Source organism: Pyrus communis, chromosome 1 (assembly GCF_963583255.1).
Source record: "Pyrus communis chromosome 1, drPyrComm1.1, whole genome shotgun sequence".
NCBI classification, from domain to species: Eukaryota; Viridiplantae; Streptophyta; class Magnoliopsida; order Rosales; family Rosaceae; genus Pyrus; species Pyrus communis.
In genome coordinates this window covers 384,925-402,386 of record NC_084803.1, presented here as the reverse complement: position 1 = coordinate 402,386, position 17,462 = coordinate 384,925, and the positions used below count along the sequence as shown (strand labels likewise).

Genomic DNA, 17,462 nt, shown 5'->3' with positions numbered 1-17,462 from the left:
TGCTATTGTTAAATTGCCGCGTACATGTAGGAGTAGTTCCTCGGCCCTTCTTCTTGTATTTCTTTCATGACTTACACATTTAATTCAGAAGAAGTGACTATTCTTTTATTTTGTTGGCCGGCATAACGTTTTGCACTACAGCTTGTTTCTCGATATAGTAAGAGACTTGCAGTTCTTAAGAACATATAACCTTTTATTCGTCTATATTCGACTTACCAATCCCCACTACTTTATGTATAAAATAAAAATGACAAAGAAATACGTTAATAAGTAAACGGGACAAAATATTTCGTTTTAGTATATTTTAACTATTACAAAAATGAAAATAACTTGCCACAGGAGGCATACTCCCCTCGTTTCATGTGACATAACGAGAGTGACAAAAATGAAGGGCGTATGCAATGCAAATTTTTACATTTAAGATTGTCTGTAATTAAGAATGGCGCTAAAGATGGCTCAGTTGAGCTTCCATGTAGAAAATGTGGGGAGCTCGCAGGTCCATACTTACGCAAAACGGAGAAATTCTTGATTGCAAAGGCCCATCCGAGTACAAAACTAATGCTTATCTTTTGAGCCATCAAATGCGTGTTGCTTCATTTAGTCACGCGCGTGTAGTACTAAATTATCCATTTGATCGTGCTTATCAAATGCGTGTTGCTTGAACATTTCTGCATGGCAACATTATTGCGATATTCAGTAACATTTTTGTGAACGATCCTTACCTATTAGTGTTGTCCTTTTATGGCACAACGACACATAATCTTCAAATAAAACACGTAAATTATAGCAACTAATCAAATCATTATTGGACAATTTTCACACCAACCATTACATTTTAATAATTATATCAAAAGGTTTTTTTTCCTTCTTCATAGTGCTATATATAAAAGTTTTTAGTACGATATTCATTGACGAGATAGATGAATAAATACATATAAGAGAACAAAATGTATTTATATGAATAAGTTCATATTTCACACATTAATGTAGATAATATCGTTTGTATATGTGTGTGTATATATATAATTTAGCTTGAAAGCCTTACACGTAGAGAGAAAGAGCAAAACGTGTGAGGGACTCTGACATGTGACCAAAGCCACAAAGCTAGTAGGTGCTGTAAGCCTATAACTGCCAACTGGGTGTCGTCCCCATCTCTCTCTCTCTCTCTCTCTCTCTCTCTCTCTGCGTATCTATATGCCAACTTTCTCCATATCTTCTTTCTTTTTAAGCCGCTTCGACTTTCCTGCGATTTTAAAGAGAGAACAAGTTAGCAGCTTCATTTAAACTGCATCTTCCATCGATCGAAATATATATTTATATATTGTTTTATTTTGATGATCATGTCTAAGATGAGGAAAATGAGGAAAAGCCTACGAACCAAGTTGGGATCTGCGTTCTCCAAGCCAAGTGAGTTCCGATTTCTATATTTCTGTGCATGCTAATTTCCTTAACTTATGATTGCTAGTTGATTATTTCACATTTCAAAAAAATTAATATGTTGTTTTTGAAGAATCAATAGATATTGCTTTAATTGATTGGTAATTTAATTTCAGGAAGAGAAAAAGACAATGTCGGCGGCAATGGCTTCTCCAGCAAGTCAAGCGTGAACGAAGAATACATGGAAGTTTTCAGAACAAAGTCGTACGTAGAAATGTGGGATAGGGTTCACGAACAGCTGCCGAGCACTAGTACTAGTACTAGCCGGCTTCCTTCGTCTAGCTCGTCGCTTCCGTCTAATATGTTGTTGGACCGCACCGAATATTTGCTCGAACCACGGCAAGAAACCCTTAAAAACATCATCGATGAGGAGGGCTTAAATCTCCACCACACCGACTAATTCGAAGCCAGCTTAGACGCCTGCCACATATGTGACGTGCTCCTGCGTAGCATCTACCAAACCCGTGCCGAAAACCGACACACGAAGAAGCTCGTATTAAAACTCAGCCAAAGGGTACACCTACTTTATAATGATAATATCGACATTACTGATGATGAGCAATGCCTGGAAATTTTCGGCGAGCTTGGCACATTTGCCCTAGCAAAAAATCCGTTGTCGATAATCAGCCCTGGGCCGTTCCGTCACATTCATGATAGCTACGTGGCGTTATTCTTTAGGCTGATTTTAAAGCACAAAAAGGTACGAAGGGCCTCAAAGCGTGACAGAATATGCAAAAAGGTTGGAGGGGTCGGTCTGGTGGTGTCACACACCGCGCTTTTGATCGCGTTGCTTGTGTTTGCAATCCACAGCATGATTGGAATCGTGGTGTCGCCAGCGCTCATGGTCTGCTCGTTGGGTTTGTGCGTGAGAAAAATGGACTCCGCAGCTGAGTGGTTGAAGACTAGGTTTCCCGAGAGCGACGGGCAGCAACTTGACGTGGCGGCGAAAGGGGTTTATATTTTGATCAACGATTTCGAGACAATAAGCCGGATGGTGAAGCGGTTGCACGACGAGGTGGAGCACAGGAAAGCTGTCGCCGGAATGTGTGTTATCAGTGTGAGGAACATAATTAGTACTAATAATGGTGGATCACCTTCAAACTGTGACATATTTAAGAAGGTGGTGAGGGAATTTCATGCGAGTGAGGATATATAGCTTTGTGGAGCAGCTATAGGAGCTTGAAGAACATATTTACTTGTGCTTGCTCACCATAAACAGGTCGAGAAGGCTTGTGATACAAGAAATATTGGCAAAGATCTAATTGGGGAGAGATTTTTCAGTATGACCAGTACATGCACAACGTGGTACACCATGTGTCATTATACAACTAGTGGGATATATGTGCTAAAAAGTTAATAACTTAAAAAATAAAAATTTCCACCACTTCTATTAAAACATGTGATGTACCACTTGTGTTCCCGTCACAATGAAAATTTTCTCCTAATTGGGAGCTAAGTGGTGACGTCATAATCGGTCATTAAGTTGGTAATCATACATCATGGTATGGGAGGTTACGCAAAAACAAAAAGATGCAGATATATATAGTAATAATCAATGATATATTGCATGAAGTAGTTATCCATGCAATTGCTTCATCAACCAAGTATTCTTCTTCACGTGGATCGACTGAGCTTAAAGGATTATTCATTATTTAGATCTGTAATTGCTACTTAAAAGTACGTAAGGGTAATGATATTGTAAAAAGATGACCTTTACATCACTATCCTTATTTTAACGAAAGCTCTTTATCTATATCTTTGATGAAAGAAATTATCCGTCAACAACTAATAAAACCAAATAAATTAAATCCCTAATTATTTAAAATCTCTAAAATACTTTCTTTTACACAGTAAAAGTGTACATGTGCATTAAGCTTCAATCTTAAGTACATTTTAGACCAAAATCATACAGTTTAATAACCAATGCTAATGAAGTACAACATGAATTATAGGGCATTATGATTTCGAAGAAGATTGAAATATTACACTAGCAATTCATATGTCAAGAATATAAGATTATTATTATTATTATTATTTCTTTTGTAGTAAAAAGGCAAATATTTCTACACGTTTGAAGCTGCCTCTTCACGGCGCTTCTTATTCAAACGGTACAAACAGATGTTGTTTTGGGATCTAGCCCTATGCTTAATTTCTGGGCATCAGAAATGACAACATATAACCACTTAATTTGATAAACCCAAAAAATGTGGCGGGCTGCCTCTTGAAAAATAATATAAGCACGCCTCTGCCGTTAATTAACCCAGAACCGTAAAAGCAGCCACTTGAATTAATTAAACCACCACCAGCTTAATTATGAGAACTGTACGTTGCTGGTGAACGTTTGGCCAAATCCCCAGTTGGCGGGAGCAATGTCGTTAAACAGTTGAGTTTCGCCGTCGGTTGTGGTGACTCTGAACGACAGAGATTGGCCGTTGAGGTAGGCGTTGGACTGCCAGTTTGCTCCCCAATTCATGGACATTGCCATCCAACCAGTTTGGGATCCTTTAATGTAAGCAGACTTGATAGATCCAGCTCCTCCAACATTGGTGATCAGCACAAGCTCAAAGTAGTTCCTCCCATTTATTGTGAATCTCACACCGCCTTTCTTCTTGCATGGTACCCTGCACATGATCCAATTCCCATAAATATATTACACTACACAAAGGGTTCAATACAGAAATTCTTTGTGCAGAGACGATGAACGCGTTGAGGTTGCTGAAAATCTACGTGTCGACACGTTGATTGGTTTTGTCATAGATATTATATTGGTATGGTTTATAACATGTCGATACATAATGTAAGTTACAATGATATCAACACATTATCGATAACATATCAACTTCGGATCAGAAATTAATTATCTAAATTCAAACTAATTCAAGGTTTAAAGTTCAGTTTTCGGACTAATTAAAGTTACCTTTGGAACAGGACCGGGATGATGCCACCGCGGTAAATTCCGATCTTTTCCCAGGCAGGCTGAGCCATATCGAAGTGCTGAAGGGGTGGGTTGCACCATCCTCCATTGTCGTTTGGAAGATCAAAATTCGGAGGACAAAAGTTTGTTGCAGTAATTGTCACGGACCTTCCTTTTATGCACCATCTAGAATCTGTGTTGTAGTCGCATATGATCTTATAGCATTGTCCACATGAAGCGCCGTCGTTAAACAGGGCGGTACTTAAAGCCGCTGTCCTAGTCCCGTACCTGGTGGAATACAGGTTGCCATATCCACAAGCTCCCCCTGCAGTGCACAAAACCCCGTAACACGTTAGAATTAGGATAGGTCAAGAGTTCGGTTGATCATAACAAAAAGTTAGAGAAAGAAGCAATTTCTGCATACTTTTTCTTGCATACAATTGTTTGTTTCGGCATTTGGAATGCATATCAAACGACAGAAATAAACAAAGCTACGTACGTACCCATAGTTCCAGAGGCATCACTGCCTCCATAGAATGTGGCATGACCTTTAGTCCAGCCAGATGCTGTGAATGCAGTGACATATGTCGAGAGACTGTATACTCCCAGAAAGATTGCTAATGGAAAAAAGAGCTTCGCCATCGTTGATTAGAGAGAGAGATCGAGGAGAGAGAGATGGGAATTGGTACGTATTTGGGAGTGCATATACACTAATCGGGCATTTTAAAGTATAAATAAGAGAACAGATCGACTCAGTGATGCATTGCCCCATGCAAGCACCTCACATGGGAACTCTGCAGCCGGATTGAACGCGTATGATTAATTTGGTGTGTTAATTAAATAATGAATTGAATAATCTCTCTCTCTCTCTCTCTCTCTCTCTCTCTCTCTCTCTCTCTCTCTGCAAAGTCTGACTTGTTCAGTCAATTATTATTCCCACGTTCACTGTTTCTCTCTCTCCCACCTCCACTTCACATGCTCTTGGCCAACAGACGAGCCCAAAATGCAGAAATCCAATTGTTCCTTTGATTAAGGGTTTCCTTCTTCAAAGTTGCAGGTTGTTGCTATTTGAAGATAAAATGTGCAAATATTTAATGTGTTTTTGTATGGTTGGAATTTATATATGTCAGGGTCGTATTACTTCACATGCTACTTCCTTGAGGCTTGACCTTATATGATACATACATTGGCATCATTCTTCTTTCTTCATGTGCATTACACATGACCCCCTTTGCACATATGCAGCTAGAAGCGGACATTCCGGACACATTGTATGGCAAGGCTGGACAATTGCATTTTCCTTTTCTACACGAAACCATCGACTATATCCTCCATTTAATGAGAATTTACTCACTACGCTCAAATTTCTCTATCTCAACTTCCTTCTTCAATCCCTCATGCACGATTATCGCTAAGATTCACTCACCAACCAATAAAAGCAAATATGTTGTAAAAAATAACTTATTAACTCTCTTTCTTTTCTTTTCTTTTTTTTCGTATTTGGCCTATCCCAAATAAAATTTCTGAACCCCTCAGTACAAATGGAACCACTTTATTTTCTTTATAGAGAAAACAAATGAATGTGTAATTTTGGAAAATAATTTTTGGTATGATTATATTTTAGTAATATGTTCATGACAGTTGCCATGTGATGTAGCACCGTCAAGCATTTGCGACAGAGAGAGTCCATCGACTTGTCATATAGTTTATTAAGCACCGCTACGCTAGCGAGATCTAGAGAGGGCTCCCCCATACAATATCGTTTAATAAGAATTTGACAATCATATGAAGTCGTAAACAATAAGAGTTTTTATCATTCTTTTAGACGATAAGGGTGAAGTCCCCAAAAACAAATAAAAACCCGGAAAAGGAAAAACCATAAAATTTGGTGGCGCAAACTCAGGAGTTTGTACGGAAAGCAAAGAACGTTGTATACATTAATAGATATTCTTTGCTCTTCTTCAACTATTTCGATCCAACGTTCAGAAATTAAAAGACGTGTATCGATGGGAGTTGTTCAGTTGAAAGATCAGAAAGTCGTTTGAGTGAAATGATGGTTAGGAGTTATTAAGTTGGTGCTTAAATGATTGAAAGTCAACTGCTCAATTCTTGCACATGATAGTACATTTCACAATTCAGTGTTTGAACTTATCAACTCTATAATTCTATATTCACACTAGACGCTCTAGTGGTACAATTTTCGTACTTTGAAATCATATCAATCATAAATCAAAGGGATACATGGTTGTTTAAGTATAGGTTAAACTACTCTTGTTATATTATAGTTTTTTTTAGGTTTGATCAAACAATAGATTTGTTAGATTATTTATTAGATTAGAAACAGATGAGATTTAAACTCACGTCGTGATGCAAGAGCAACACTCCTCTCCACTACAGTGGTAGAGGGCCACTTGCATTTAACAGAGTTTTTAACTGCTACATTCTTGGTCAAAGATACAACGGCTAACAGTTGACATCGAAATCATCGGGGTACAAGATATTTGAGAGCATAATAGAATTCTTGTATGGGATAATAACTAGTTGTAATGTGATAAACGCTAAACATGCTCTTTGTGTATTTCGGAGTTTGTGATTTGGAATTTGGGGCTAGCACGTTTCAGATGGTGAATTTGAGATCTATGAATGTAGGATTAAGCATTTAACATAACAACTGATAACAGTTACAGGTTTGAGAGTAATACAGTTTGCATTAAAAATCGTCGTCGTCGCCGTCCTCTGCAATATGATTGGCAAGCTCTTGCTCTGTTGTTGCCTCTCTCCTTTCAGCACTTTCTTTCTCCTTGTGTGGATTTGGATGAAACCACAGTGCCCGAACTGCTTCGTTGTGCATGTTGAGACAAAAGGCAATCCTGGAGTTGAAAGCAGCTGAGGCTCGTTAGTAGAGTAAATGTCTCCAGCTTCCTTGGACACCATCCACCCATGTGCATGATCCAACGAGGCCTCAATGGCACCGACACGGATAGCCTTAGCCACGATGCTTTCAGCATCCACAATAGGGTTTCAGAAACCAATCTTAACTTCTTGGCAACATCAGCAAGCGAGATGCGTGACTAAGAGATGCTGATATTCCGCAATCCCATCCTGATGACATTATGTCGCAGCCTAACTATTAAATTGTCGGTTGGGTCCGTACTGAAAGTGACAGCAAACTTTGCTGCAACATTTCTGAATAGTTTTAGATCACCAATTCGAACAGCCTGCAAGAGAGACTCTTTTGCATCTGTGTACTCCAACTGAATTGTCCGAATCTTTCCAAGGTATAAGAGATAACGACAAAACTGCATATGAAACATTTGACTCAGAACTTTGCAATTTAGACACTTCAAAAACAATGTCCACGGGTAACACAGGTAACAGAATGGTGAAAGTAAACAGAAAATAAACAGTGGTGAACACCATCGGGAACATATCACCAGAAAGCTGGTGACATGTAGGACCCAAATGTTGAGTCTTGAAAAACTCTAACCAAATGTAAACCTTACAAACCATGAGAAATGTAGGGAAAGTTTCAGGGAAAATCCAAGCTTAAAGTGCAGTTGAAAGTTCTAATGGGATCCAATGGGGAAAAATAGATAATTCCCAAGATACTACATTTATAATACTGGATCCGTTGTATAATCCGGATAGAGAATTTTCTGTACCTGTTGGTTTGAATGTGCTTCAAATCGTGGTGCCTTCGACCTTAGCTTCTCTGCCTGGTCATACAGGTTATAATGGAGATAGTTTCGAAGTAACAGGTTGAGAAGTGTTTCCTGCGTAGCCTTACCCATAAAGTTTTAAGTTCTAAAGTCCTAAATACAAAACAAACTGTAATCCCATTGGACACTCACCTGACCCAACTAATCATGACGCAATGTGGCAATGCGATGCAACGCAAGGAGATTGCTGAAAAACAGATGCAATGAAATTAGGGCAGATACTACAATCCGACTCAGATACCAATCCCCTCAGGGTTCCCTTCATGTGTTTAAATGTGTGCAAGCATGCATGAAAACATATAGAGTGAGAGAGAGAGAGAGAGAGAGACAGAAAGATAGAGAGAGAGAGCTGTTAAACTTAAAGGTTGCAATCAAAAGAGACATATTGGATCGATTAACAGCTTACCCACGAATATCAGCAAGATTTCCGGTAAGCTCATAGCAATACGAGTAATAAACGTACAATCTGGATGCTAGAACATCGACTGTTCTTCTATTGAAACTTTTAATTCGAGACTAGCTGAGGAACAAGCTTTCGCCTAAAAGAATGACGGACATGAAGTAATCAAAATTGGGACAACTCAACAGCGAATGGAGAAATTAAATTATCAAACAAAAAAGAAGAGCAGAGTGATCGAATCAACCTCATCGTATCTTTTCTGATCAATCAGAAAAAGTATCATAAGCAACAGTAGATTTCGAGCTCCGGCAATGCGTGCTTTGCCGGAGCTGGAACAGCAGAAGCTGCAGCATCATTGTCAACTTCCATGTCATGCTTATCATTATACACGTACATTGACCGAAATTAAAGTAAAAGTGAACATTGTTCGATTGTTCAAACACCTTAAGGTAGGCAGACAAATGTGAGAGTGCTTCGGAACCGGGAAGAAGAGCGAAATCGAGAAATGCAGAGAGCACGGCGGCAGTGAGCTTGCGGCGGCGCAACCGTGAGGCGGACGGCGCGGGCTATTCTGCGGACCTCTTTGGTGGAGATAAAGCCCATATTTCAGAATCAGATATGTAATTGAGGAGGAAACGAAATCCCTAGAAGTTGGAACAAATGTGAGACAGAGATTTTGAAGCTTACGCCGCAAAGTGGAAGCTGAATCGGAATGGAAAGAGGGTTGAGGTTGGGGTTGGGACTGGGATTCGTCGTCCTTCATCTGCACGTCTTGAGTATTCATCGTCCTTGTTCTTCAAAAACACCCACCAACCAGAATTTTTGCACCAGCTGCTTTTCTTGGTTGCAGGCGGCAGTGCCAGTGTTACCCTTCTTGTACGGGTTTTCTTTCTCTTCAAGTCATATTTCAGTCTTCAATTGAGAGGAACCAAAATATTCACCAATATCAAATTTAAGAAACAAAATAGGGATAATAAAAAAGCTTTCCACATACAAGCACTTGTATTACTTTTTAGAAAACAATTCTTAACCGAATTAAACTCCATATTTTTTTTATGCTACTCTGTTATTAAGACAGGTAAATGTGGCTTTATCATTGTAACGAAAAACAATTATGTTTATGCACCCTAGTGCAAGTTCGATATTAACCGATTTCCCTCTTCATAGCAACTAACAATTTAACCTACTAACACTATTGTTTGCCAAAAAAAAATTACTAAGATAGGAATATCAAACTAAGTCACACATGTCAACAATAGGTCCATAACTAAGCACCAAACTAAACGAAAATATTATATGTAAATGAAATGTGAATAACCCGTCATCCTCTCTTTGAAACAAGAGGTACTTTTGGTTCTGTAAGTGCTTGAAACAATTTTGTCTTCTCCATATTACCATATCTCTAGAGTCATTAATTTTATACGAAGAACTTCTTAACTCAAATTACTTGTCGTTGTTACTCTTCAATGGCCTATCGTGTGGAGGCACTCGAATTAAATCCCTCAAAGTGCTGCTTGGATACCCTGGTAACCATACCGGCACCCAACATATTTTCGCAGTTAAAAAATTAGTCGTCATCTTAAAAGAACCACAAAAGTACATTATGCCGCTCTCGCAAAGCCCAAAAATGAAGGAGATGGGGAGGGGAGACGACTCCTCCGTTGACACCAAAAATTTTGGCAACAAAAATAAAAGAATACGCTTATCAATCCAGATGGAAAATTACAACTGTTCAAACATCTCACCTAATCTACACGACAAAACAGAGGGATTCCCTCATGGAACTCTAAACTAAATCTACAGGGATCATACCTTACAGTTAATAATAAGTCTGCCATACCAGGGGTAATAATAAACGACATAGGAAAACGGAAACTTGTAAACATAGATATTTGATAAGATAAGGCGCCCATTATTAGACACTGGCCATTTTTTGTATGATGTTCCAACGACGCTCATATCGCACCTCAAGCAGCTGCCTGGATCGGCCCATTTGACCTATAGCCACGTCCCCTTCCACGATATCCTCCCCTCCCACGGCCACGACCTGCACACCAATATTGTATTGAGAAGCAATGTGTAAACAATTTCAGTTGGCTACATCACAGCTGCCTATGCAAGTCAATCAAGCAAAAGAATCCGGGAACCCACACACTACTCTCGTATGGCTATATATGCAAGGGGAAAAAGGAGTTTTACATACCGCGGCCACCTTGAGCAGGTGCTTCTTCATAGTATCCTCCATCTTGCTGAGCATCAAACTGGGGACCATTGTACCCTCCTCTTCCACGGCCTCGCACACCACGTCCTCTCCCACGGCCCCTACCCCTAAAGTTACCCTGACTGCGGTCGTAGCCTCCATCATCATATTCAGTTGAGACAAAACCATTCCCTGCAATTATTAACATATTAATTATTACCTTTTCAAAACAATTTAACCATTAAAACACTTCAATAGCCTGTTTGAAATCCAAAACCAGTTCCTATTCAGGCTATAATACTGTACACCAATCACGTCACAAAAAACCATCACAACATTCTTGAGTCACAATTACTCAAACATTTTACAACGTATCTGTATACGGGACACAGGTTGAAATTGGCAAAGGAAACAATTATAGTGCCAGCAGAATTAATAGGAGAATTTATAGAAAAAGGTACGTAAAAGTGTAGAAACATTTTAACAGGCTACCTCTAAACCTTCCCCTTCCTCTGCCACGTCCACGGCCACGGCCACGACCATTTGGTGTGCCCTCTGCAGAAAACAGTAATGTTCAAGAAAATGTACAGTAATACAATGGGGGGAAAAGGAAGACAATTGCTAATTAAATGAATGTGGTAGTAAAATGGTAGTACCTCCTTCATAATCAATCTCTGTTGATGCCTTCACAAGCTCAGCAGGTAAAGGTGGCTGATACCTGATGGTAGCAGTGGTTCACAAATGTTAATATACCTCTTAAGGAACGGAAAAGGACCAACAGAACATAATTAGTAAAAAGAATTTCATATCCTGCATGAAAGCAAGAAACTATACAGTGATAATTTGTTACCCTATTTTGTAAATAGAAGTTCTCGCACAAGCTCAAACTATACAACAGATCTTAATGTGTGAATCAGCAATCCATAATGTTAATAACCAATGTAAACTGAGTATACTTATAGTAGCTACACGATTTATAAATAACAAGATTTATACTAGAACCTCCAATCTTTTGAGTAATATGGTTCCATATAGCCCGTTATTGTCAGGTAGTGATTCTACTTGCGACACAACTCTACAACCTCGGGTTCTATTGCAAATAAGAAAAAGGTAACTACTACTCACCCAATGGAGGATTGATTTATTTCCTTCTTAGACAGTGTTATCACAATCATCGACACATGCCTTGTTGTCTCCAAACTGTGACAAAAACAGGACAACACGAGGTATAAAATCACCAATAAGAGACAGGGCCAAAAACAAAAGTACCCCTCCTCATGAGGTACTGCAACCATTCAGAGTTGTTCAAAAAAGGTTTAACGAGTCTTACGTATCAAGGCCTTCCTCAAGGGGTTCGTAGATATCAGTTATGTCTGTAGATCCAATTGTAGTGTTCTGGTGAAGACCAACAATTCTTCTCTGAAGCAACAGTATAAAAAATATATCATCAGCCTAATCCACCAACCGAAACAAACATCTCAAAACCAACATTAAACGATTCGGAACAAGAGATATAACCTTGATTAACTCCACAATCGTTACAGTCTTGTTGATGGCTCTTCCCATAGCCTTGAACACAATTTCGTCCGATCCTTTTTCCTGAAGGGATGCAACACAAACGGATAAAGGAAAATCTAAGGTATTGTATCATTTATTAGAGGACTAACATAACCTAAATCAAATCCTAAGTCCTTCAGAAAAGCAAACCCGACTAACATAACGTAAATTAAATCCAAAATCTCAATTCAATCTTTAATAATTCGGTCACTAAGCAATCTCAACTTGCACAAGCATTATATATTACCAAACAATTGCATATGTATAGAAAATCAACAGCAGCAGAGAAATACACAAGGTTTGAATTTGTTTCATCATAATCCACAACACAATTTCATTCTATTCAAATTTTTTTTCAATTCGATACATCCGAATGAGGAAATTAAACAGAAAAAATATCGACAAACAAAAAGAGGAGAGAGAGACCTGAAGCAGAGTCAAGGCGTAGGTGATGTAGTTGCGCATCCTGCCCTGACTGGTAATCCTAATCTCGTTCTCATCGATTGGCGTCTCCACTCTCGGCTTCTCCACTCTCTGGTACCGATCCATCTCTTACGCCCTAATTTTTTTCAAAACACAAAATTAACCATCTCCAAAATACAAAAACAAAAAAATGAATAAAATTAAACCATCACGCTATAAAAATTCCAGGACAAACAAAACAAAACCAGGTCCCAAAAGCAAAGCTCAACACAAACAACAAAATCAAAAAAAATTATCGGGAAAAAAGTTTTACTCGGAAACCAAACAAGGCGGAACATCCAAAATTGAGAGGAGAGAGAAGGAAAGGGAACGTACCGGTGGTGGTGGTTCAAAAAAGGATAAGTGCGCTCCACACAAAAAAGAGCCCTCTTCTACGGCTTCGTTTTTCTTTTACGCCCTAATTCACACGGTGAGGATCTCTTGGCTTATATACTCCTCACGAAACTACCCTAACCACCACCTTTACTTCCTCCCCCCGTCTCTGTCTCCAATCAGTTACCACTTCCCCTCCCAAAATCAACAATTTGGCCCGTCTGACTACTTATTGAAATAGTCCTGGGCCCGAGACAGCCCCTAGGGCTAAGTAGGCTGGCCGGCCCATACGACACTGGGCCTCTTACTCTTGCAATTTCAATGAATAAAAACACGGTTGACATTGCCGTGCTCTGCCCCTTTGAACTTTTAATTTGGTTTTAAACTCTTTCGTATTATCATTTAGTTTACGGTTCAGTGGTATTCCTCCATTTATAAGTGAGAGTCTTAAGTTGAATTCTTGCCAAAGGAGATGTTGAACTACATTGCGAGTCCATGGTGAAGCTTAGTCTATTCCACCACTTTAATGTAGATAATATCGTATGTTAAAAAAAAAAAAAAAAAAAAAAGCAACCTCTTTCATATGTCCAATTCGTGAACTACTGTGTCAAATTCACCAACTGGTCCCTTTTCCAAAAAAAAAAAAAAAAAAAAAAAAAAATAGAAAAAAACCAAGTGAACACCAAATGCCGCAAGACCTTTTTTTTTTTTTTTTTTTTTTTTTTGCGTTCAAATACCGCAACCAATTGGTTACGTGCTTTTCTCAAAGTTAATTGAAAAAAATAAATAATTAATTAATAATTAAAATTAAAATTAAAGAAAAAAAAAATACCCCTCCCAAGCAAGGTAAATTGCAAATACTATGTCACAAGAGGTGCAAAAGTCTTGAGCAGAGTGGATCCATTTTTCACAATGGTTACAAATCATTAATTCCATGACAACAATTCACAAATAAATATATACACTGGAACCAGCTTTGTAGAGTTTATTCTTCAACCAACCAAGCACTGAAGCAGATCAAGCACATCAAGCATATAGCTCAATCAATCCTTCACAAGAAGAAGTGCATATTTTCTTGGCTCTTTGGCACCCCGTTACCGACAACTAATGGATCGATGACTTTTTTCCACCCATTAAGATCTAGAGTGGATCCAGAATCTGGCAGTACAAATCCATTGACAAAGAAAGTAGGCGTTCCATACACCCCTCTTGAAGTGCTATACTGCAGGATGAAAGACATTCGACATGAAAAAAATGATTATACGAGTAATTTGAAGCACATGTGTAACAAAGAAATGACATACTAGGGTACCTTGAATGAAACCCTTGTTTTGAGGTCCGTTTTCCGGTCATTGAAGCCGGATTCAAGGGCGCTATGATAGGAGTTCCCAATCACTTGTGTGGCAGAGTTCACTATATCATTTACAACAGCAGCCCTGGAAATGTTGCTAGTTTGAGCATTGTAATACCTCTCCTGTTTAATTTTTTGAAACAAGTTCAGATCAAAAGAAACTTCAATGCCAACAACACACAGATATCTCGGCTAACAAACTACAGGCAGCAACCAACTCTTTGTATAAAAAAGACAGAAAATAATAGCTTTCATCTGAGAAATATGAGCCCGAAATCCAGCGATTCAGCCTAGCAGCTGAGTAATGGATCGAATAAGTGAATTCCCGAGAGCAAGTCAAGAAATTGAATCTATATAATGCAGATTGCTGATAGACCAGTAGTATCAAATGAAAAAGTAAGTAGAGCATCAGCATCAGCACCCAAAATAAAAACTAGTCAAGTGATCTTAACCTGATTCTTGAAGAACCACTCCAACAACCGGAATGTGGCAGATTTTTTCAGCTGATTTACGATGTGCAGAGCCCGAGAACCAACGAAAGCATTGTCGTGGTAACTGCAGTTTCAGAAACAATATTTTTTGAGTAATTTCATACTTACCACGCAGGGTAAAGGTCGCCTCAAAGTCTGAATTTTGCAAAATTAAGCCTGGTTTATTTGTCAGTTTAATTTTCTTTAATTTAATCACTTTGATTGTTCCTCATCCATAATCTTCTGACTTCAAATTCACAACATGCAATCGATTTCTCAAATACTACAGTAGAATTCCTGCTTATCCAATTTCTGGCAAACATATAGGCGGAGATAGAGGGGGGGACAGAGAGGAATCTGTGTACTTACGGTAAGGGTAACAGGTGAATCACCACCGAGACGCGAGGGGCGTAGTACTCGACGGCTTGTTTGAGGGGCGCCCAGGAGTCCCTGCTGTCTGGGCAGACCGGGTCGAAGAAGGCTTCGATCAGAATCGAATCCAAGTCAACTCGGTGATGTCCGTACCAAAACCCATCGTATTTCGAAGGTGGCAAGCTCTGCGCGCATCCGTTCAAAACAAGAACGAACAACAACGTTAAACCTGTTTGGAGTTTAAGGATTCTGTGCTTTGCTTCCGCCATTTTTTTTTTTTTTTCCTCCTTTGCCTCTCTCCCTTTCTTCGAGTGGAGTTGGGTAAATCACCTGAACCGCACCAAGACAAAAACTACATATATAGCCGCCTGTGGCGCATGTATTTTCCATGGATTTTGGAAGGAAAAAGAAAAGAGATTAAAAGGGAAAAAAAACCAATTTTGTATCTTCCCGGGCTTTCGGCTAAATTGGTTGGTAAAACATCCCAATTGATTTGGTTAAAATTTGGGCCTCCTACCAGAATCAGGCAGCCCAATTGTCTACACGAATAATGTCAAGGAAATATATTCGACGGCCCAAGTGTCTACACGCTTAATCATTTTATGGGGATGTTATTTGCCCCACTCCCTTCTATTTTTCCCAACGTTTGTTTATTTCTCACATTTAGTTAATAAATTAAAATAGACTTATGAGGCAGAAATAAAGAAGAGTGAGCAGAGGAATCATATGCTGAAATAATTTTTTCTCCGTTCAAAAGTGTGATACTGTAACTTTAATTTTTAGGAAGGAGAAATCAATTAGCCTAATCTACATCAACATATGTTTGCACGTCGTTGCTCATACTAACCGAACCAAAATTTTGGTTGAACGATCATATTAGAATTGTCAAGAAAAAAAATAAGAAACCTATGATAATTTGCAATTATAGGATTATCATTGTGAGGAGTTATGTGGCATGGTGGACAACTAGAGGTAAGTTGCAAGGCATCAAATTCAGGAATGTTTGTTGGTGTACTCCAATTATTTATGATTCGAGCTAAGAATTTGGTCCATGTTTCATGGGTCTATTCTCTCCTCAATCCCCCAACAGGCAAACAATAGAATAAGGTTTCAAATTCCCTGTGGGCCTTTTTAGTAAATTGCGGAGTGTGCCAAGGCCCACGAGGGCCCACGCTGACTTAAAAGAGATACGAAGAGAAACATATTCTTTTCTTAGGGCCATACCGGAAAATTGAGTTTGATTTTCTTTTCTTTTTTTTGTTTTAAGAGAAGGATCATATTCATCGATGATATAGGACAATTCGTAAGGGGTGTTTTATTGAGATCTCAATAAAGTTTGTCAGAGGTTTCAACTGGGACAAAAGGAAAGAGCATTCCACATCATAATATAAAGTTTAACCATTATCTAGATAGAGGTCTGAAATGATATTTGGAGGTTTTTGAAACCACACACAGTTTTTGTGATGACAATAAACAAAGTGCGCCAGTTGATGTGTCGCTGCATTCGCTGCTTTATTAACATAATACCCTTAAAGAAGTTTTTCCTGGACAGCCAATTATCACCCCGTCCCTTAGTTTTGGAACCATCACCGACTTGCCAGCGACTCCATTATAGAATCACACACCTTGCCTCTCCAATACTATGCTGGAATGTTTTTGCTTACCATCCTCAAGTGACGATGGTGTCACCACCTTCAGTATAACTGTTAGATAAGTTTAAATTTCGAGATTTGTATAGTGGATAACTAGCAACAAATCTCTCTTGATCTATGTCTCTCTTCGGCCACATATTAGGATCTCAACCTCATTAATAAGACAGAGGATCATCACTAGATCCTCTTTGTGAAGATCTTGGGGGTCCTCCAATCACATCCGTTCATCGTGCATCGTGCATCGTACGGCCAGTTTTCGTCAAATACTGTATATATTCAATTTGAAATATAAAAAAATTACAATGATTTCTGACTGCACAATGTACGATGAACAGATGTAGTATTCAATTGAGTATTTGAGAGATTTTAATCAATTTATAAATTCACGAATTTTTATGAAATTTAATTGATTTATAGAGATTTCATGTAAAATTTTGATTCAATTCCTTTGAAATCTCATGGAGAGATGTGAGATTTGTGGATGATTAAAATACATTACAAAATCTCTCCAATCCCTCTAATTCCTCAACTTTTTCAAATTCTTTAAATTCAAATTTAATATACCTGGAATAGTATAAACTTTTTAAAAATTCTA

At 38.6% G+C, this 17,462-nt stretch overlaps 3 protein-coding genes and 2 pseudogenes across 3 annotated transcripts; 1 reads left to right on the top strand and 4 right to left on the bottom strand.

The window, feature by feature from the left end:
• Window positions 1–1,251: 1,251 nt before the first annotated feature.
• LOC137742675 (UPF0496 protein At1g20180-like) lies at window positions 1,252–2,699 on the top strand (annotated as a pseudogene).
• Window positions 2,700–3,748: 1,049 nt separating this feature from the next.
• LOC137731041 (expansin-A11-like) lies at window positions 3,749–4,993 on the bottom strand. The gene is made up of 3 exons (XM_068470100.1): window positions 4,855–4,993; window positions 4,355–4,676; window positions 3,749–4,058 (listed from the first exon to the last, which is right to left on the bottom strand). Exons 1-3 carry the CDS (start codon window positions 4,991–4,993, stop codon window positions 3,749–3,751), a joined length of 771 nt encoding a protein of 256 aa, XP_068326201.1.
• A 2,051-nt stretch (window positions 4,994–7,044) lies between these two features.
• On the bottom strand, window positions 7,045–9,349 carry LOC137719704 (probable 26S proteasome non-ATPase regulatory subunit 3; annotated as a pseudogene).
• An 810-nt stretch (window positions 9,350–10,159) lies between these two features.
• Window positions 10,160–12,819, bottom strand: LOC137731032 (uncharacterized). Its single transcript, XM_068470088.1, has 8 exons — window positions 12,654–12,819; window positions 12,189–12,269; window positions 12,001–12,089; window positions 11,796–11,870; window positions 11,327–11,388; window positions 11,163–11,225; window positions 10,674–10,862; window positions 10,160–10,517 (listed from the first exon to the last, which is right to left on the bottom strand). The coding sequence occupies exons 1-8, from the start codon at window positions 12,774–12,776 to the stop codon at window positions 10,438–10,440; spliced, it is 762 nt and encodes a 253-aa protein (XP_068326189.1). The 5' UTR covers window positions 12,777–12,819; the 3' UTR covers window positions 10,160–10,437.
• Window positions 12,820–13,897: 1,078 nt separating this feature from the next.
• On the bottom strand, window positions 13,898–15,571 carry LOC137731050 (uncharacterized). The gene is made up of 4 exons (XM_068470110.1): window positions 15,213–15,571; window positions 14,826–14,928; window positions 14,335–14,496; window positions 13,898–14,244 (listed from the first exon to the last, which is right to left on the bottom strand). The coding sequence occupies exons 1-4, from the start codon at window positions 15,482–15,484 to the stop codon at window positions 14,074–14,076; spliced, it is 708 nt and encodes a 235-aa protein (XP_068326211.1). The 5' UTR covers window positions 15,485–15,571; the 3' UTR covers window positions 13,898–14,073.
• Between the last annotated feature and the right edge of the window lie 1,891 nt (window positions 15,572–17,462).

Bases quoted from the DNA above. Each gene is read 5' to 3' on its own strand.
- LOC137731050 (XM_068470110.1), bottom strand. From the start codon at position 15,484: ATGGCGGAAGCAAAGCACAGAATCCTTAAACTCCAAACAGGTTTAACG. The intron at 14,929-15,212 runs GTAAGTACACAG...CTGAAACTGCAG, and splicing joins ATTCACCTGTTACCCTTACC to TTACCACGACAATGCTTTCG. The intron at 14,245-14,334 runs GTACCCTAGTAT...TTCATCCTGCAG, and splicing joins AAACAAGGGTTTCATTCAAG to TATAGCACTTCAAGAGGGGT.
- LOC137731041 (XM_068470100.1), bottom strand. From the start codon at position 4,993: ATGGCGAAGCTCTTTTTTCCATTAGCAATCTTTCTGGGAGTATACAGT. The intron at 4,677-4,854 runs GTACGTACGTAG...TGTGCACTGCAG, and splicing joins TGATGCCTCTGGAACTATGG to GGGGAGCTTGTGGATATGGC. The intron at 4,059-4,354 runs GTAACTTTAATT...GATCATGTGCAG, and splicing joins ATCCCGGTCCTGTTCCAAAG to GGTACCATGCAAGAAGAAAG.
- LOC137731032 (XM_068470088.1), bottom strand. From the start codon at position 12,776: ATGGATCGGTACCAGAGAGTGGAGAAGCCGAGAGTGGAGACGCCAATC. The intron at 10,863-11,162 runs GTAGCCTGTTAA...TAATAATTGCAG, and splicing joins AGGAAGGGGAAGGTTTAGAG to GGAATGGTTTTGTCTCAACT. The intron at 10,518-10,673 runs GTATGTAAAACT...ATTGGTGTGCAG, and splicing joins ACCTGCTCAAGGTGGCCGCG to GTCGTGGCCGTGGGAGGGGA.